Source organism: Diplotaxodon limnothrissa, linkage group LG17, assembly GCF_057381915.1.
Source record: "Diplotaxodon limnothrissa isolate DT_005_m linkage group LG17, D_limnothrissa_male_GT1.1, whole genome shotgun sequence".
NCBI lineage: Eukaryota > Metazoa > Chordata > Actinopteri > Cichliformes > Cichlidae > Diplotaxodon > Diplotaxodon limnothrissa.
In genome coordinates, this window is record NC_140612.1 from 24,819,768 (window position 1) to 24,840,592 (window position 20,825).

Genomic DNA, 20,825 nt, shown 5'->3' on the forward strand with positions numbered 1-20,825 from the left:
TCAAAAGGTCCTGACGACTGTAGGTGGACTCTACTCGATGTATAATGATAAAAAGCACACACATCCACACAGATACACGTAGAGAAAGTAAAAAACATTATTAACAACTCCGACAACCAATATACGTGGCTTTTTATTAGATCCAATATGACACCTCTAGTGGGAGATTTCAATTTCACAACGCTGCTATTGTATTCTGTTGTGATTACTGGGCCTCTTCTATTATCCCTGCTGTCAGTGCCTCATTCATGTTTAAACAAAACCCCTCGCTGTGATAATTTTCACAAGCAAATGCACCTCTCCGTGTCCCTGTTGGCTTCATCAGCATCGATTGGTTTTTGATTGTTCTCGACACGATTTTAAAAGATGACATGTAGATATTCGCTGTGACCAGAAATCGGTTTCACGCTTCTTTTCAGATGAAGCACAAGGACTGCGAGGCATGCTGCACTACCTCGCTGGGTTAGCATATATATGTATGAGAGGCTTAGCTGTTGTAATCGTACATCTTGTGATGTCTAATACGCTTTAGACACGTTCATCATAGGTGACAGTATGTGTGATCATCGATGCGTTCCCATTAATTATCCAGCTTGCCACAGTCTGTCAGGATTTGAAAGTAATGGCCGCAATCGATCATGAAATTTGAAAGTAATGAGTGCTATTAATAATTATTTTCAATAAAAACAAGTACAGAAACCGTAGCTGTCGCACGTTTCTTCTTTTCTTCTCATGGTTGGCCAGAATCTGCAGAAAGAGTTACTCACGGCAGTAATAGTGCAGATGGCCACGTATACTGCAGTTATATTTATCATCTATAAATCTATCTAATAGTGCTAAATAAATGAGTAATCCTCAATTAATGTTTCAGAGAATAGGGAGAGTGTTTCTAGGTTTTATAACTATCTTTTCTGGAAAAAAAAAATCACCCAATATCATGCCCTGTTTTACCTGAGATGTGAAAATAAAACATCCATAATGATACAAATGTGTTGGAAGTGAAAATGTTGTGTCTTACAGCCATTACAACACTGTCCTCACTGCTATATCCTAAAGAAAATCCTCACAACTACCATCTATAATTATCAGTATTGATTCAACATTTATTAAAGCTTAGGACACAAAATCTAAAAGTCTGCTGAATGCAAACCAGTCTGCACACTCAAAGGTGATTCCTACAGTCACTGAAATGGCAGCCCGCGTACCTTTGACCCCACCTGATCTCGGTTTTAATCTCAGTGTTTTTTCAGTAAGTTTAATCTCAGTTAGCTCAAAATAAATTGATTCTAATTTGTTTATTGATGGTTTAGTTACATTGCAGGTGCTTGTGCTTACAGCTGTGGATCTCATGCCTCTATAAAGACACAACCTATGACCTCTAAATGACCTTTGTTGCTTTTCTGTACCCTATATGCCCGCTCTTATATCCTGTTCACATAGAGAGTGATATGCAGTGTTCTGAATGCTGCTCTCAGCTGTACTCTCTCTCTACTATGTGATTTTTTTTTGCTCCTGGTCATTGTATATCTTTACTATATGCCCCCACTTCCATCGTTCTTTGTTTCTATTGGTTGTGCAAATGCACGTCACAGAGCACCACGGTCATGGATGGCACGTTTGCAACACAATTTCCTCAACACAGTGATGAACCATTCATGCATAGCACAGGCTGAAAGTAATAATGGGTTCCAGAGGGCAGCGGCGTTGTTCTCGTGTTATACGTGTAGGACTCTCTTTGCTTGTCGATACTCCCCAGAAACCTTTCTAAGACCATCTGTTTCCTGTCTGCAAGGAACCTGAGCAAATATGTTGGGAACACAGACAATTCTCGTGACAACCTCAAGGCCCCCCTTGAACTATATCACCACTGTTTCATACAAAAAAAATTACACAAACACATTCATGTGCACTTTTACAGTTTCAAGATTCCCCCAGAAGTAAATTTTATCTAATCTAAAATGCATCTGAAGAAAAACAAGTCACATTTGACCTGTTATTGTCATGGTCCTGCAACCATGACTCAGTGACTTTATGTTTATGTACTTATTGTTATTACTTTCATTATTATTCATGGCTGTTTTGGGATGGTTTGTGTTTGGGATTTTAGACACTGGGTTCTGGGTTTGTGCTCCCTCTGTTGGTCCCTGGTGTTAGTGTTCCCCTGTCTCGTCAGGTTAATCAGGTCCAGCTGTTTCCCCCATCTGTGTGTGATTTCCCAGTGTCTCTTTGTGTATTTATACCGTGTGATTTCCTCTGCTCCTCGTCGCGTCGTCTGTGTTCCTACCTGGTGTAATCCTCTGCGTGTTCTCCCTGCTGTTCTCCCTTCATGTTCAGGTTTGCCACTCCTCTGTGTAGTTTATCCCAGTTTAGTTTCGTCCTTAGTTCTGTTTGCCATCTCCACTTTGTGTTTGTTATTAACAATAAATCACCCTCACATCTGAATAAGTGCTGCGTTTTGGGTCCTCCTTCCACTCTCCACACGGCCGCTGCCCCGGACCGTGACAGTACGACGCGACCACAACATGGACCCAGCAGCGCTTAACCCGTCCAGGGAGCTACGGGAAAATCTAATCGATGCCACACAGGAGCTGATCGACCTGTGGCTGGAAAGCCCGGGTGGCACGTCCCAGCGCGCTATAGAGAGGCGGCTACAGCGTCTGGTGACTGGTCTCCCATGGCTTCTGGGCTCGCTTTGTTCGTGGGAGCGGGAGTTCCTCCTTTTGGACCTCGGACTTCACCCCCCGTCTGCTTTTACTTTCGAGCAGCCCGAGGCGGTGAGCGAGCGACATGTTCTGGCTTCCCCAGTTTCCGGGACTTTGTTTTCTGGGGCGATTCAGAGCGGGATGGGAGACTGTATGGATCGCTTACCCACCTTCGTGGTGACTGATCCTTCCCAAGTGGGCGTGTACAGACCCTCTGCAAGACTAACAGACTGTGTCTCTGCCACCCCTTCTGAGCCAGGACTTTATCGCCATTCTCCGGCTCAGTTCAGTGCTCGGCCACAAGCTCCCCAGTCAGTAGCTCAGCCGTTAGCCTCCCTGGGGGCGCAATTGCCTGTTCTGCCGCCGCTCCAGTTAGCCACTCAGCCGCCACCATCACCGCTAGCATCGCTACAACCCACGGTTCCGGTAATAGCTGAATCACAGTTTTCACACTGTTTTTCCACCGCTGTTTCTAGGCAGGGAGATGAACTGTTGCATTACGGACCTGTTCCTCAACAGCTGGCAACATTAGTGACTGTTACTCACTCCGGGGCTTCCCCAGAGGCGGGGTTACTACCCTCAGCTTACTCTGGACCCCTGGTGGCCAAGATGCCAGCTGTGAACTGCACCGGGCTGTCACTGCCTGAGCAGGGTCAGTGCTCTGCGCAGCTGCAGCCCTCCTTATGTGTGCCAGAGGCCCACGTGCCTACTGGTTTTGTTTCACATGTGCCAGAGGCCCACGTGCCTACTGGTTTTGTTTCATGTGTGCCGGAGGCCCGCGTGCCTACTGGTCTTGTTTCGTGTGTGCCGGGGGCTGCGGTGCCCACTGGTTCTGCGGCTGTTTTCGCTGGGGGGCCCGAGGAGCCCGTCCAGCCTCCTGTTTCGCCTGCTGGGGGGCCCGAGGAGCCCGTCCAGCCTCCTGCTTCTTCGGCTGGGGGGCCCGAGGAGCTCGTCCAGCCTCATGCCACACCTGCTGCCACGTCGGCTGGGGGGCCCGAGGATCCCGTCCGGCCTCCTGCTTCTTCGGCTGGGGGGCCCGAGGAGCTCGTCCAGCCTCATGCCACACCTGCTGCCACGTTGGCTGGGGGGCCCGAGGATCCCGTCCGGCCACCTGTGGCTGCTTCTCCACCTGTGGCTGCTTCTCCACCTGTGGCTGCTTCTCCACCTGTGGCTGCAGCGCCGCCTCCTGCAGTATCATCACCTGCAGCGCTACCACCTGCTACTGCCACGCCTCAGCCCGAAGCTTCAGCCTCGCCTGGTTCTGGTCCAGCTTCATCCTCACCTGGCCCGGCTTCATCCACGCCTGGCCCGGCTTCATCCTCGCCTGATTCTGGTCCAGCTTCATCCTCGCCTGATTCTGGTCCAGCTTCATCCTCACCTGGCCCAGCTTCAGCTACAGCGTCAGCTTCGCCTGGCCCAGCTTCAGCTGCAGCTTCTTCATCGCCTGGCCCGGTTTCATCCTCGCCTGGCCCGGCTTCATCCTCGCCTGGCCCGTTTTCATCTTCGTCTGGCCCGTTTTCATCTTCGTCTGGCCCGGCTTCATCCTCGCCTGGCCCGGCTTCATCCACGCCTGGCCCGGCTTCATCCTCGCCTGATTCTGGTCCAGCTTCATCCTCACCTGGCCCAGCTTCAGCTACAGCGTCAGCTTCGCCTGGCCCAGCTTCAGCTGCAGCTTCTTCATCGCCTGGCCCGGTTTCATCCTCGCCTGGCCCGGCTTCATCCTCGCCTGGCCCGTTTTCATCCTCGCCTGGCCCGGCTTCATCCTCGCCTGGTCCGGCTTCGTCTTCGTCTGGTCTGGCTTCGTCTTCGTCTGGTCCGGCTTCGTCTTCGTCTTCGTCTGGTCCGGCTTCATCTTCGTCTTCGTCTGGTCCATCATCAGCATCGTCTGGTCCATCATCAGCATCATCAGCATCGTCTGGTCCATCATCAGCATCATCAGCATCGTCTGGTCCAGCCTCCGTGTCTGCATCCTCGCCTGGTCCAGCCTCCGTGTCTGCATCCTCGTCTGGTCCAGCCTTCGTGTCTGCATCCTCGTCTGGTCCAGCCTTCGTGTCTGCATCATCATCTCCGCCTGCTGCGGTCCCGGCTTCCGTGCCCTCAGCCTCGCCTGGCCCAGCCTCATTTGGGTCTGGAGCTAAACGGCCGTTTTCTGGACCGCTGGCTAGGCTACTGGCCGAGCGCCGTCGCCTGACTGGCCGCCGCTGCCTTCCGCACGGCCGGCCTCCTGAACTCTTTACGCGCCGCCGTTGCCTTCCGCACGGCCGGCCTCCTGAACTCTTTACGCGCCGCCGTTGCCTTCCGCACGGCCGGCCTCCTGAACTCTTTACGCGCCGCCGCTGCCTTCTTCGTGGACGGCCTCCTGAACTGTGCTTTGGACTCTGCTCCCCTGTGGGTTTTGTGTTCATCTTTGTTTTGGGACTCTGGGGCCTCCGTCCGTGGTCGTGGTCCGGTCCCTCCGTCCTGGGCCCCCTGCCGCCCGCCCGGATCTGGTGGTGTGTTTCTGTGGCTGTCGGGGGCCAGCCCTTGAGGGGGGGGTACTGTCATGGTCCTGCGACCATGACTCAGTGACTTTATGTTTATGTACTTATTGTTATTACTTTCATTATTATTCATGGCTGTTTTGGGATGGTTTGTGTTTGGGATTTTAGACACTGGGTTCTGGGTTTGTGCTCCCTCTGTTGGTCCCTGGTGTTAGTGTTCCCCTGTCTCGTCAGGTTAATCAGGTCCAGCTGTTTCCCCCATCTGTGTGTGATTTCCCAGTGTCTCTTTGTGTATTTATACCGTGTGATTTCCTCTGCTCCTCGTCGCGTCGTCTGTGTTCCTACCTGGTGTAATCCTCTGCGTGTTCTCCCTGCTGTTCTCCCTTCATGTTCAGGTTTGCCACTCCTCTGTGTAGTTTATCCCAGTTTAGTTTCGTCCTTAGTTCTGTTTGCCATCTCCACTTTGTGTTTGTTATTAACAATAAATCACCCTCACATCTGAATAAGTGCTGCGTTTTGGGTCCTCCTTCCACTCTCCACACGGCCGCTGCCCCGGACCGTGACAGTTATATACAAAAATATCATGAAATTTGTATTACAAAATCTTAAAATATCCCCAAAATGTGAATCTGTTCATCTGGACGTAAGAATTTCCTTACCTGGATGATTGAGCGTGCGTCAAGAAATCTTAAAATATGCTCATTTGTACACTTTGGCTCAAATTTCCTCAAACTCAAGCTAAAAGAATGACATTCAAGGAATTTTTACTGCTGCTAGATGTCAATAAAGGTCAATTCGAGCCTTTCTGTGACCACGGAAAACCAGAATATTTGATCAGAAATAAATACAGAGCAGAAACACTGATGTGGAAAGCACTGGTTATGATTTTCTGCAACCCCATGCTCTCATACAAATGCCATCCTGTGAAAAGTGTCTGAAATTTGTTTTTGTGTTGAATGACTGTTTTGCAAATTGTCAATTCGTTTCAGTTTTACACCAGTAAACAGCTATAGATATGTCAAGGAGCTTTATACTGTAAGATAAAGAATCAATTCTCTCTGTGAGAAACCGCCAACAATCTATTGACTTTCAAGAAAAAACAAGCCAAAACCATTTCTCTCTTAGTTATCTTTAGACAGAGGAAGCTGTTTCCATCTGTCTCCAGTCTTTATGCTAAGATGGTGAACTGGCTTCACCACCTTCACATTAACACAGAGATATGTCCATCCCGTCGATGCTAGCTCTCATTTCCTTGGTTGCCCAGTTGTAACACCTGCACCTCTTTACTGCAGAAGAAAGTGAGACGATGACACTTAATCGAATGGGCTTATTCTAATTCAAGTAGTGGTGGAGTGGTTAACAGTGCTGCTTCTCAACAAGAAGGTTTCCAGCTCAAACTCCAGCCAGGTTTTTATGTGAGGTTTGCTTTTTCTGCCTGTGTCTGTGTGGGTTTCCACCGAGTACTTCCTCCTGCAGAGCAAAGACTTACATTTTAGCTCAACTGGTGATTCTAAATTGGCCCTGATGGTCTTTTACTTGGACTTGCAAAAGAAGAAAAACATCCCCGTACGCACCTCTGTACTTTCTTCCAGATCTCCTGTTATTTTTAGACAAATTTAATTTCACGATTTTGCTGGTGATGTCATGGTCCTGGGCCATGTGGGCCCAGTATTCTTAGTTTTCATGTATTTTTGTATTTTGTTCCTTATTTAGGCCATGTTTTCTGAGTTGCCCTGTTGTGTTGTTCCCTAAGTGTTTTCCCTTCATGGCTCTCTCCCCCCTGTGTGCCCTCTATGTATTTATGAGCCCTCGTCTCCCTTTGTGGTTGTTTCATGTTTCCCCAGCCCGTTACGTCTGTGTTTCCCCGTGCTCTCTCTCCTCCTGTCTGAACCTCTGTGCCTGTACATGTCATGTTCAGTTCACCCCGCCCTGTCTCGTTATGATTATCAGTGTCACCTGTGTTCCCCGTGTGTGCCCACTTTCCTCGTTTACCCTCTGTGTATTTCTGTCTGAGTCTCCCTCTGTTCGGCGTCGCGTTCTCCCTCATGTTGTGTGTAATTCTCCCCGTGGTTCGGTTCCCTTGTACAGTTCATGCTTTAGTTTTCCCAGTTTTAGTTTATTTGTATTGCCTCCCGTGGCCAGCAATAAAGCTGTGTTTTTGAGTTTATCCCCGTGTCTGCGAATCTGCATCTTGGGTCCTTCCCCTGCCTGCCACACAACGTATCATGACAGAAGAACGCGACCACAACATGGACCCAGCAGTTCACAACCCCTCCGCGGACCTCCAGTACGATCTGACCATGTCAGACCCAGCGGACAGTCCGGACGAGATTGGGGAGGAGCTGCAACGGCTCTGCCGGCTCATGACGCGCATCTGTGGGTGCACGGACCCCAGAGTGGTGTCCACCGGGTTGGCGGCCATTGACGCAATCCTTCAGCAAGCGCCACAGCTCCGGCGGTTTCCCCAGCTTTTTGAGGCGTTCGACTCTCTGGCCCCCCTGAAGGAGGAGCTTCGCGCCCGCACGCTGGCCCAGAGGGTGTTAAACGCCGCCTCCGCACCTACGACTCCGACCCGCAAACGGTTGTCGTTGCCGCTGCCTCGCGAGCCGGAGGCAGTCAGAGTAGGGACTCTGAGGCTCACCGCTGCACCGCCATCAACTCACAGTTCGTCTCCGCCACTGTCAAGCTACATAGCCCAGCGCACCGAGATGGTGGAGGCCACAGATTTCGACGACGATGAGCGACAGCAGGTATTGCTAGCTTTACGGGAGGACGAGCTTCGTTGGAAGCCCTGGCTCATTTCAGAGGAGGAACTCACACCTGTTGCACCGCCTCGGACCAGCCGCTCGCCCTCCCCACACTGCTCAGACTTTACTTCGCCTGCCTCTTTTCTGGCAAGGATGTGGGCGGACGACGAGGAGATCGCCGCCACATCACCCTCTGCTTCGGTGGCTCCAGCACCCATCGTACACACTTCCAGAATGAACCGGCGTCAGCGCCGCCGTCGCGCACGGCTACGTCCTGTCTCGCCCTCCACGAAGCGTCCTGCGGACGCTGTGGGGGTCCTGGACGTCGATCACGAGGGGCAGCAGCACGCCGCAGGCGCACAGCTAGTGGAAGAGTTCGGGAGGGAGCCGTGGCTCGCTCCTGATCATGACGAGCGCTCTTTCCGGGGGACTCGACTGGCTCTTGGGGGTCCCCGGAGTTGCCAGGGACTTCCACCGCTCACCCCGCCCGCTTCCACGGATAGAAGGAAGCGGCACTCTCGCCGCCGGCACCCTGAGCCTGCCATTTCTCGGACAGTTTTTTCTGAGCCTGCTCCTTTTCCTGCTCGCGTTTCTCCTCCCAGGCCAATTCAGTTAGCTCCCTCGCAGCCACCGTCAGTTCAGTTAGCTCCCTCGCAGCCACCCTCAGTTCAGTTAGCTCCCTCGCAGCCACCCTCAGTTCAGTTAGCTCCCTCGCAGCCACCCTCAGTTCAGTTAGCTCCCTCGCAGCCACCCTCAGTTCAGTTAGCTCCCTCGCAGCCACCCTCAGTTCAGTTAGCTCCCTCGCAGCCACCCTCAGTTCAGTCTCCAGTAGCCCCAGTGCCGCCTGTAGCGCAGGCCCCAGTAGCCCCAGTGCCGCCTGTAGCGCAGGCCCCAGTAGCCCCAGTGCCGCCTGTAGCGCAGGCCCCAGTAGCTCCAGTGCCGCCTGTAGCGCAGGCCCCAGTAGCTCCAGTGCCGCCTGTAGCGCAGGCCCCAGTAGCTCCAGTGCCGCCTGTAGCGCAGGCCCCAGTAGCTCCAGTGCCGCCTGTAGCGCAGGCCCCAGTAGCTCCAGTGCCGCCTGTAGCGCAGGCCCCAGTAGCTCCAGTGCCGCCTGTAGCGCAGGCCCCAGTAGCTCCAGTGCCGCCTGTAGCGCAGGCTCCAGTAGCTCCTGTAGCCCAGTCCCCGATAGCAGTACGGTCCGCTGGTCAGCTTAACATCCAGCCAGGGGTCTCAAATCTCTCTGGCTCTGCATCAGCTCCTGCTGGGAGCTCGGATGAGCTCATCCAGGACTCCGCGGCTCCCACGCCGCCATCTACCTCGTCAGCTGGAGGGTCCGAGGGGCCCGTTCAGCCTCCTGTCTCCGCTGGAGGGTCCGAGGGGCCCGTTCAGCAACCTTCCTCGTCAGCTGGGGGTTCAGGAGAACCGCACCAGCCTCATGCCACGTCAGCTGGAGGGTCCGAGGGGCCCGTTCAGCCTCCTGTCTCAGCTGGAGGGTCCGAGGGGCCCGTTCAGCCTCCTGTCTCAGCTGGAGGGCCCGAGGAGCCCGTCCAGCCACCTTCTGCTACGCCTGGTCCAGCCTGTGCTTCGTCAGCTGCAGCTCCAGCCTGTGCTTCGTCAGCTGCAGCTCCAGCCTGTGCTTCGTCAGCTGCAGCTCCAGCCTGTGCTTCGCCCGCTGCAGCTCCAGCCTGTGCTTCGCCCGCTGCAGCTCCAGCCTGTGCTTCGCCCGCTGCAGCTCCAGCCTGTGCTTCGTCCGCTGCAGCCTCAGAGCCTTCGTCCGCTGCAGCCTCAGAGCCTTCGTCCGCTGCAGCCTCAGAGCCTTCGTCCGCTGCAGCCTCAGCCTGTGCTTCGCCTGGTCCCGCCTTGACTGGTCCCGCCTCGACTGGTCCTGTGCCCACCGGGCCTCGGCCAGTACGCCTGACACTGGAGAGCCGCCGCCGCTGCCTTCCGCGCGGCCGGCCTCCTGAACTGCTCCGTCGTCTCCTTCGCCGCCGCCGCTGCCTTCCGCGCGGCCGGCCTCCTGAACTGCTCCGTCGTCTCCTTCGCCGCCGCCGCTGCCTTCCGCGCGGCCGGCCTCCGGACCAACTCTGCCACCTGTGCCACCCGCCTGGTCGGCCCCCCGACCGTGTGACCCGTGAACTCTGGTGCCTGTGGGCTCTGGGTCGGCCCCCTGAACTTTATTTTGACTATGGTCATGTGCTCCCGTGTTTTCTGTTGTTTATTTTGTTTCCCGTTCTGGTCCCTCCGTCCTGGTCCCCCGCCTCCCGCCCTGGGTGGGTTGTTTTCTGTTTTTGTTTCTCGGGTTTGGGCTGTCGGGAGCCAGCCCTTTAGGGGGGGGTGGTGTCATGGTCCTGGGCCATGTGGGCCCAGTATTCTTAGTTTTCATGTATTTTTGTATTTTGTTCCTTATTTAGGCCATGTTTTCTGAGTTGCCCTGTTGTGTTGTTCCCTAAGTGTTTTCCCTTCATGGCTCTCTCCCCCCTGTGTGCCCTCTATGTATTTATGAGCCCTCGTCTCCCTTTGTGGTTGTTTCATGTTTCCCCAGCCCGTTACGTCTGTGTTTCCCCGTGCTCTCTCTCCTCCTGTCTGAACCTCTGTGCCTGTACATGTCATGTTCAGTTCACCCCGCCCTGTCTCGTTATGATTATCAGTGTCACCTGTGTTCCCCGTGTGTGCCCACTTTCCTCGTTTACCCTCTGTGTATTTCTGTCTGAGTCTCCCTCTGTTCGGCGTCGCGTTCTCCCTCATGTTGTGTGTAATTCTCCCCGTGGTTCGGTTCCCTTGTACAGTTCATGCTTTAGTTTTCCCAGTTTTAGTTTATTTGTATTGCCTCCCGTGGCCAGCAATAAAGCTGTGTTTTTGAGTTTATCCCCGTGTCTGCGAATCTGCATCTTGGGTCCTTCCCCTGCCTGCCACACAACGTATCATGACAGGTGAAGTCTGGAAAACCAACAAACTCACCAACCAACCAACCAACCAACCAACCCGCTGTCTTTTCTGATCTACCTAGAAAGACATTGATTTCTTCATTTTTGCCCCTCTGAGCCCTGAGATTTGACAAGACTCTGTAGAGGTCCCTGATCCATCATTTAAGCTTTTCAAGGTAGCAGTATACTTTTTTCTTTGTTATTAATAAAGGTGCTTTGTGCCAGGCGCCTCTGTAGCCATCCATTATTGTTTTCCTCCCACTTTTGGTGGCCGCAAAATGAAAAGAGTTTACCAAGCATGAAAACTGATGACCTAATTCATTCACCATAATACCACAAGAAATGCAATTCTAATAAATGAGCCAGGCAGAGCTTTGTGCTTTCTATCACCAAACACTGCAGGCTAAAAAGTGCAGGGGCTCGAGTCAGCCTATGCTATGTGATGCTCTATTTGCAGCTTGAGAAATTCCCACTAATGCTACAACGCCTTTCTTGCTATACGTGCATGCCAAAGAGGGTGCAAAATGAATAATTTCATTTAAAAGTAAATCAGGACAGATTAAGTGAGCTGAAAAGAGCAATTGGGGATAATCTCCCTTTAAGTGCGCAGCCATAATATCCTTCATATCCAAGGCCTCGCTTTCTCTTTGCCTCTAAGAGGATGTCAGTGCAGTGCTTCAATAGGCATCTCACCTTTGTTGTCATTTACTGGGCATTTCTATTCAACCTTGAAAATCAAAGCCTCATTTGGTTTAAAAAAAGAAACGAAGGAAATTAAGTAATTTTTCCTGATTGCAGGCTCTTCTTTGTGAGATTCACTGCCTTCTTTATAACCAGGGCAATTTTTTTTCTCTCACTTTTTGCAGAGTCATGACTGAGTGAAGTGGTCCGGGAAATCCCTGAATGCTCTCCACGTGCTGGACCAGAGCCAGGAATTAAAAGCACATGCTCCCGTCTAACTCCTGCAAGTCCATTTCTGCACACCGTCTCAACTCTTTACAATCCTTCAGGCTACTTTTGTTCAGTATTCATGATACTGAACAGCCTCTGCAGGCCTTTTTACATCAAATAGCTGCTTTTTATGGAGGTCAGAGACAACTCTGACATTATAGAATGCATTAAGAAGTTACACATAAGCTTAAGCATCCTCAAGTAGCAAGCTAAGGGAGTAATTGGAGACTTATGAGGTACCGTTGCCATTTTTCAAAACCCTTCGAAAAGAGTGCTTAGGCACAAAAGGCATTAAAGCCTAAAAAAGCCTCTTATCCCCCCAACAAAACCTGCACAATGGCATGGATCTATGCCAAAACTTTCCAAGGCTTTTTCATTTTCAAAGCCTGCCAGTTCAAGGGTAAATAATAACAAGAAAATAACGGCAGTGAATTTCTGCAGAAAATACCATATTGTAGTTTTCTGCCTTCCCTTATAAAAAATAAAAATAAAAAAACAATCCAGGAAAACCTAAAATAACTTCTAAAACACATGATTAGATGAATTATTACATATTATACATTTTCTCTTCTTTCTTAAAACAACCACTTTCTATGATGAAGGAAGAGTGACACAAATAAATAACATTAAACTGAAAGCTTTCACATTATATAGTCAGAATTCCTCAAATTCAAATTTTTAATGTTCTTCTTGGGCACAGCGTCTCAATGCAGCGTTTACAGTTTTGCTTTCATTTGATAGAAGCAGTGGAATAGTTCCAATACACAATATGCTCATTTTACTTCAGGCAGTATGTTACTCTAGACATCTTTAGAAATCGTGCAAAGTGGCAGGCTCGTATGGGCTATCGTTAGCACAGGTGCTAGGTGCTCCCAGAGTCCTGCAAGTTCTCCAAGATTCATAGCATCTAAGGATTACGGCACTTTGCACGCTTTGCCTTTAAACCGCTAGAGCTGTTAATCGATCTGCATAAGGTGAAGGAAATATCAACCGTTACCTTCTTTGACACAAATCATTGCATTTTCTTCTTGTTTCTGACCATTTAATTAACAAAAATGTCCATTTTGTTTGAGTGGGACAAAGCTACTAAACTTTAAAAATAGTGAAAAGTGAACATTGAAGAATTTCTTTTGTAAAAGACTAAAATCTCTTTGAATGGAAGCAAAAGATTTTCTATGAAAGCCCGAAATTGGTGAGAAGGGATTTACTGCAAACAAGTTCATTATAAAGCAAAAAGACATTCTCAACAGTCTCTCTGGTGACTAAAACTGTTGTACAGGTAGGACTAATTCTCTAGTTTTTAGCAGAATAGGAACACATAAGAAAAATACCGTATTGGTGTTTCTCCTTATCGAGCAGAGTAAGGTCAAATAAATTTGACTGACCTCAGACACTGTTCTCTAAGGTCAGCAGTACAAGGGTGATTTGTGTTTGATCAGTCACTCATTTTCATGTGTGAACGTTCACTAAAGTTGAGCCTAAAATGCCTTAAACGGCTGGAAGTGTGAGAAACAAGAATGCAGCATTAAGCTGCTGGCAAGGACCACATCCCTCTGCCCACGGAGGGAATCACTGCTGCCAATTAAAAGTGAGATGCAATCAAGCTTGACGCATAAACGCAACAAACTTAAGGACCTGCGTTGACAGTTGCATTGCAGATTCATGAGTCAGTGAAGAAAACCAGACAATTTTCTTCTGCAATCTTTGACAGAAATTTCAAGAAAGCACACAGCTCGCTGCTGCATATATTCAAGGACTGTGCACAATTGCTGTGTTTTGCTTCATGTGCACCGGGGAGTCCAGCTTATATAACGCCACCCAATTAGGGATGGATCAGCTGCAGGACCGGTTGTCCATATACAGTAGGGTGCGGCCAGTCTTTGGCCCTTCTTCTTCACCATGAATGCGCCTGCCACAAGCCAAACTTCCAGCCACAGGAGCGGACAAGAAGGCAGCCTGTCTGGCTCACAGGACTGACCTCATCCACTGGGTTAGCATAAGATATACATAGATGATCTGTAAATATACTATGATGAGGCCACAACTGTGGCTTTGAGACATGGAAATGGGGGATGATGGAAAAGAAATTTGCAGCAAGCTAATCAAACATAATGCAAAGATAGAACGGAGGAGACAGTCAACAAAATCTGTGCAAGAAACATATGCTGTATATTAACACATCAAGGGTACATATAGCACTACTGTAACCATATTAGGAGTTGTTGACTCTGTGTTTTTCATACTGTTGCTGGATTATGAACTCAAACTAAAATGCAATATCCTTACTAAATCTTTTAACTCTTAAAATTTAGATCTTCATAAATATACATGAAGCCACTTTTGGCTGCTCCCTTATCCACAAGAGGTCACCACAGCAGGTAGCTCGGCATGTTTGCTTTGGCAGATTTTTACACCACGTGTCCTTCCTGACACGACCCCCAAGGGATTTATTGTCTCCTCCTGGAAACAAACCACAGATCTTTCTGTTGTTAGGCAGAAACCGCTACATTATGGAGCCACTCTTCATGAATATTCGCAAGGATGAGTTAAGGACTTGCAATGTCGTACACGCCTTATTTTGGAAAGCTAAGAATAATATTACCCCTGGAGAGTCTTGGGTCGATTTGTGGCTATTTTCAAATTTCGATTACATGCCATTTGCACAGTGTTGAATGGAATATAGCGAAAGTCTGCAAAAAAAAGTTCGGTCACATTTACTGTTAAAATTTCAGTATGACTTCCGGAAATTAGCTTCAGTGGCTAAGCTAGCGATAAACTTACACTATCGGTCCTAGTGGTCGATTTGTGCCCCATTGAAACCCATTATAAACGCTATTTTTCACGGCAAAAAAATTACGGTCAAATCGATCGTGATCGGTTATGTTTCCGCTTCCGCTTGCAGTACTGGCCTTAGAGTTGTAATTTTTTTATTTGTCCACCGGGTGGCGCCCTTGCTCCACATGTGACGCCTGCTGGAACATACACATGTTCTCCAGCGGCCTGCTCGAGACAGATACCCGGAAAAGGCAGACTAATTTCCCGCGTACAGCAGCAGCTTGGCCCGCTGCTCGTTCCGGACCATTTTCTGACCTTAGGATCGTTTGAGGGTGCATTAATTTTTTTTAATCAACAGGAAATGACGTATTTGTTTTCACGTGGTAGCGGAAGTGTGTGCTGCAGACACGGGAACCGAACCATATGCTCCGGCGCTGCGCGAAACACACCCGCGGCAGAGGCACTCCTCCCCGGGGGAGCAGGAGCAGCAGCGCCGCCTGGGGACATTTTTGGCTTCTGAAAAAAAAATTAAAACCGGATCGAAATTAATGTTGGTGCCAATCTTTTGTCCATCTAAAGGCCTAATTATAATAACAATAAAATATTACTTCAAATGTTTTTTTTGGAAAATATTTTATGTTTTATGTTTTATGTTTTTGGGGCAAAAAAAGCAGTGCGCTCATGTGACGAAACCGGGATATAAAGGGTTAAAATCCGCGAAATGTAATTAAAACTTGACATGAATATTTCAAGGAGAAGTAGGTCTAAAAGATTGGCTAATTTAAAGTGGAAAAAAATATTAATATATAAATTTTTTATAGCACTTTTTTGGGCGTGGTCGATTTGTGGCTCTAAGACCGATAGTGTATGCATTTTTCTAAGACCCTCCAGTTAAGCAAGTTTTGAGAGACTTGTAAAGTACACAGAGAAGGAGAAACCAAATGGAGGGCAGCAGTGGAAAAAGTGCTGAAAGTTCAAAATCCAGAGGAATATATAAGGCGAAAATGGCTACACGACCTCTACATCCTAGACAACGGCACCCTGACTACCATCAGGTATCAGGATTTCTCTCCCCCCACCTCAGCTGTTTTGAGCTACAGTATATAAGGTATAATATCCATTCATTCTCTTGATCATTGATCTAACTTAGGACCATAAGAGGGTTAGAGTTTACACTGACTGGTATATAATACCATATACACACACTTTCATTTCATTCATGGAACAACCTTGTCTTTGGACTGTGGGAGGAAGACCCAGGAACATCCGGAGAACTTGCAAACTCCAGACAATGTCTGGGGAGTTCGAACTTCCACTTAGCGCTAGTGCTAACACTGTATGACCATGCTTCCTTGCAGATGAGTCAAACTGAAGAAATACAATAATCAGTATCTGCATGGTAGAAAATAAATCTTAGCTCTCTCTTGTGTATCACTGAATACAGCACTCTTTAGTTTTTCTTAACTTTGGTGACGTACTACAACTTCAAAACACAGACCCTACTCACTTTTTGAGTCTTTTTTCTTATTGAGGTCAGAGAGCCTGAGCGAGAAACAAAAAGCTATATTAAAGTCGCTGTAGGCTGTTCGCGAGATTCATTTACAGGCAGTGCCTCAGCTCATTATTCACAAAAACACACAGTAAATTCTCCAGAACTGCTGCAGACAGGTACATCCTTTTAATGAGTCACAGATCCTCTCAGACTCCATGCACAGAAACCAAAACCTTCCATCTTCTGAAATGCGACTACATTATTTTGCCATATTAATTTGCACGAGGTGGTGAAGTCTTCACGGCCACATGCTGTGCAGCAAGTCTTTTTTTTTTTTTTTGACATTTTGCAGATGTCCTTGAAGTTAAACAGGCTGCAGCTATTGTGCAAATCCGTTCCTACTCAGACCTCCTTTTAAACACATATTGCTGCTTGGCTAGCAACTCTGAGCAGGAAATGAAAACAAGTGGTGTGACACCATTAGTTTTCCTGGAGCATGAAGCATAAATATTTCACTTTGAAAGTTTCACATATTTGCTCCCAAAGTATCTCATCCTACATCTTACGCTCCTGTCCTAAATCCACTGCTATTACTGATCTGGTCTTGCATACCCCGAATGGGTGGAGGCTTTACATAACTCCCACTCTCTCTGCAAAAAATACACACACACACCAGAGCAAGAGAGCGGCTAGTAATGTACCACAGCTGGCCAAAATAGAACAAATCCCTCAAATAACCCTGGTCATTGTATTTTGGTGTAAAAAAACAGGGAGGTTTGTGTTTTCAGAGGCAGCCATTAATCAGTCTGGAGGAGGAGAAGGAGCCCCTGGCTGTGTTCAGGCTACCGTCTACAGCATTTTCATTCAAAAAGAGTTTTATGTAAACCTATCCATAAGGGTGAGGCGAGACATTTCTGGTAAGTCTGAGCACATTAGACATATCAAACAGTCAAGAAAAAAAGACATATCCATCCCTCCGGGGAGTGAATTATCTGACAGTGAATCTCGGCGCGGGAGATGAAAGCGACAGGGTTTGGTGTACAGTTCAGGCTCTATTCAAGTATCTCATTTCATCCTGATCAATTTTCCACAGGATGTGTTTTAATTCTCTAAATGCTGTCTAATCCAATTTGTTGCCGTGTTCCTTTATGGTAGTCTCGACCCTAATGAATTCAAACCTCCTCGAGGTTTGTTGTCTTTAAAAATGAAATAAATAAATAACCTATTGTAACTCTCAGAAGGACATTTTCTCCACAGGATCTCGGTTTTCATCTTGCAGGCAGTATTAAACAAAACTGTTGTTTTCTCATCCTGATTGTTGATGAGCCTGTGAGATTTGTGATGTTGTGAGTCTCTTTCTATTATAATTCCATGAAAAAAGGCAATCGAATGGTAATTCACTGAATCTTTCTTAATGTATTTATGTGGTTTGACTCATCATTGCTGCTTTTTATGGTGTACTCAAACCTGGATGTCAAGTAGCCAGCCTGACGTAGGACATATTTTCCCATTTATGTGATAAATACGTGAATCACAAAACTGAAAACTGAAAATCTACCAAATGTCTAACAAATATCCAGACCGTTAAAGTTTTGAAGACAGCCCATATATTAATGTCTGTATTGTTAGTGCCAAATAAAGCATTTCTTGTCTTTCTCTTACTTCATGCTGCTTTTGTATGACTATCTTGGCCACGATGTTCCTACAAAAGCAACATACAGGCGAAATCTACTGCCAGGATTCGGATCCACAGCAAAATTCTCCACACAGAGTTCTTCTGACTGATCACATTTATCCTATTTTGAAGGAAGTTGTCTCCTGCAGGATGACAAGGCTCACAAGCATAGGGCACAGAGTGTCACCGAATGGTTTGATGAGTATGGAAATCAACAGATCTCACCCTAACTGGATGCCCATGGGAGATTTTGGACTGATGTTTCAGACAACTCTCTCTCTACCACCATCATTTTACAAGAATAGTGTTGATGTCTACAGTAAAGAAAGGATGGAGAATCAATGCTAATGCGAACTGAAGCTACGCTGGCAGCATGCCCAGGCACAAAACCATTTTTGATAACTTTATGATCTTTTAATTTGCCATCTATCAAAGATCTGAGCAAAATTATGAGACGTCTTTTAAAAGTAGAACTGTCATTAAGGTCCAGGACTTCATACCTCTGCTGAGGCTGAAGTTTTCTCCATGCCATCATGAATTCAGAAGGATTTAGATCCAGATTAGTTTGTCATGGTGTTCTTAAGGAACTCTCGCAATATCTTCCAGATTTATATTTTTGAAGATCAAACTCAAAATGTCCAATTTTACTTAATGAGATAAATCTTCCCTCAGTTATTAGAAAACAGTGATCTTCTGTGAAGGACTGGCATGTTACAGCTGAATGAAGAGACCTTCAGGATTGTTTCCCCCCTCATGAACACTCATACAAGCAGCCAGATTAATTAACATTAAAGTCAAAATCAATCCAGATTAGGATGTACTTGATTAAATTGGCCAGAGTGATTAAAGAGCCTCTCTCCTCCTCAGTCGGAGTGTGAAGGGAGTAAAGTGAGACAAACCTTCGTGCTGCTTGGAATCAATCCAGCTGAATGTCCTCCCCGCAACGCAGGACAAAAAGACTAATTCTGAGCTGATGCGAGATGAAGAATGTCAAATGAGACTTTCCATCACCGCTCCATTGATTTCTGAACACCACCCGCAAGTTTGAATATAACAGAGAATATAAGTGGAAAACAACTTCACAGAGTGTGTCATTAAGCACAGGTGACCTGAAATATAATCATCATGGCCTCATTCAGGAGATACCTTCCAGCGCTATAATGAACATGTCAGAAGCACACGTCTGGCAGGAGGTTTTCACATAGGTGTTTTTAATATTTAAGTTCAAATGGATAGCAGGTATTTCTGAAGGTGTTAGACTAGGTTGTATTAAGGTATCAGATGATGTTTCCTTTTACCTCACATCTACTAATGATAAGACCTGAACATTATAGATTTTAAGTTCAGAATACCATTGTTCTGTTGGCTATGTGGCCAACTAGAAATACATATTGGTTGCAGTTTTTAATAATGTACAAATAAAGATAATAACACCAGTGCTGTTACCATTTTAATTTAATTCTACCTTTTAGAGTTCTTTTGGTTGAATGGGCCGAAGAAAGTTTATTAAACTTTTAGTTGTTAGTTCCACCAAAAGACCGAGGACTTTCTTTTAGAAAAAGTTGAATTCCATCCATTCATCCATCCATGCATTCAGGGTTCCCAGCTTCGTAGGTTTTCCAGTCAAAGTTCATCACAGGGTTTTATTCCAATAAATGAACACCTAGACAGCAGTTGGTGAAAAACACAAACCAGAAACAGAATGTTTGCCTTCAAAGTAAAAGTGCCTTACTGCTGCAACCAGCATATTTCAAAAGGTGCTGTTTTTACTTTGAAGGTGAACAATCGTGGTGCCTAGTTTGCGTTGCAAGACTGGCTGTACAGTGTTTGCAGCCAAGTTGGCGCTGTGCCCGCCAAGTGCAGGTGAATTCGGCATTCTGCAAGTGACCAAAACAACTGCAAAGAAATCTTCAGTGCAGAAAAGTATACTTTTTAAAGGCCATTTCATCAAGCGACTGCCAGCAACCTCCAGCTACCACTGGCAACCAATCAGGACTTATCCATTGTTCCTTGAATGGTCGGTTTCTGTGTGATGGGCGTAATTTAATGAATATTAGTTATGATTGTCCTAACAAGCCAGAAGACAGGAGGTAATATTTTTTATTCTTACTGATATTCCATGTGTTCTCATTTCTAGGATGTTGCCCACAGGATACTTTAGTGATGGTGCCTAATACACCGGATTAGGACAGAAGTGAGATGATATTATCCCAGCTTGTGTTTTTCAGAACGAATCATTGTTGTAAAAGGAATCTTTTTAAAGAAAAACAACAACAAAAACCCAAAAACAAACCATGATCGTTTTCTAAACCTAAGTGGAAAACTGCAAGGTCCAAACATGACACGAACCACAATCTCCTACTACCCACAGCCCTCGAAGCTCCCCATTCAAGTCTCTATAACAGGGCTGTTGACTCTCTGTAGCCACTATTGCTTTCTTCAAGAACTGCTGCCAAAGGATGCCTTGTGTGTAACCACGCGATGTAGGGAGGATCTGACAACATTGGATTGCATGAGAATATTTTGCGTATTCAGGCACATGGTTAGTATTTGCATGTGTGATTTATTCCTCAATAAAACTAGCTTTAAAAACCATATCTACTCTATATTTTTACAGGATGGCTCTTCACATTCTTCCAAACCAACAAAAGCTCAGCTCACTAAGCCAGACGCCTGCAGCTAAACTATCAGCCCTGTGAGGCTGAAATTCTCATGACGCAGCAGCAAATATGTGATGAAAGACATAAGGAAGAAGCCTGCTATAATTAGATGATTAGAGAGTCAGAAAAACTATTTTGTTTGAGGATAGAATTCAAACAAAGACCATATTGTTACCTGTAAAACACAAAAATACAAATGACCCATCCTGTGGCAAGTTTTAACATTCGTGATACAAATATTTTGGCAGTCATTGTACTGGAGGACAAGTGACAGGTTTGAGACCACGTGCTGGTATCTTCTCCTCTTTTTTTTTAGCTGCAGGTGGCGCTGTAGATAAACAGTCAGGTTTGTTTCGAAAACTTCCATGTGATAAATTAAAAGCAGTTGCATTCAGGCAGACAGACTAGACTGACTGACAACT

General features: G+C 47.1%; 2 protein-coding genes across 2 annotated transcripts in view; one reads left to right on the forward strand and one right to left on the reverse strand.

The window, feature by feature from the left end:
* LOC146615055 (ankyrin repeat- and BTB/POZ domain-containing protein 3-A) overlaps window positions 1-20,825 on the reverse strand; it is a 289,414-nt gene that overhangs the window by 151,165 nt on the left and 117,424 nt on the right. The gene's annotated exons all lie outside the window — the stretch shown is intronic.
* LOC146615056 (uncharacterized) overlaps window positions 7,402-20,825 on the forward strand; it is a 55,691-nt gene continuing 42,267 nt past the window's right edge. The window contains exon 1 of the mRNA XM_085376590.1: window positions 7,402-8,484. Within this exon, the coding sequence (XP_085232716.1) occupies window positions 7,408-8,484 (1,077 nt within the window). The 5' untranslated portion in view covers window positions 7,402-7,407. The remainder of the gene's footprint in view (window positions 8,485-20,825) is intronic.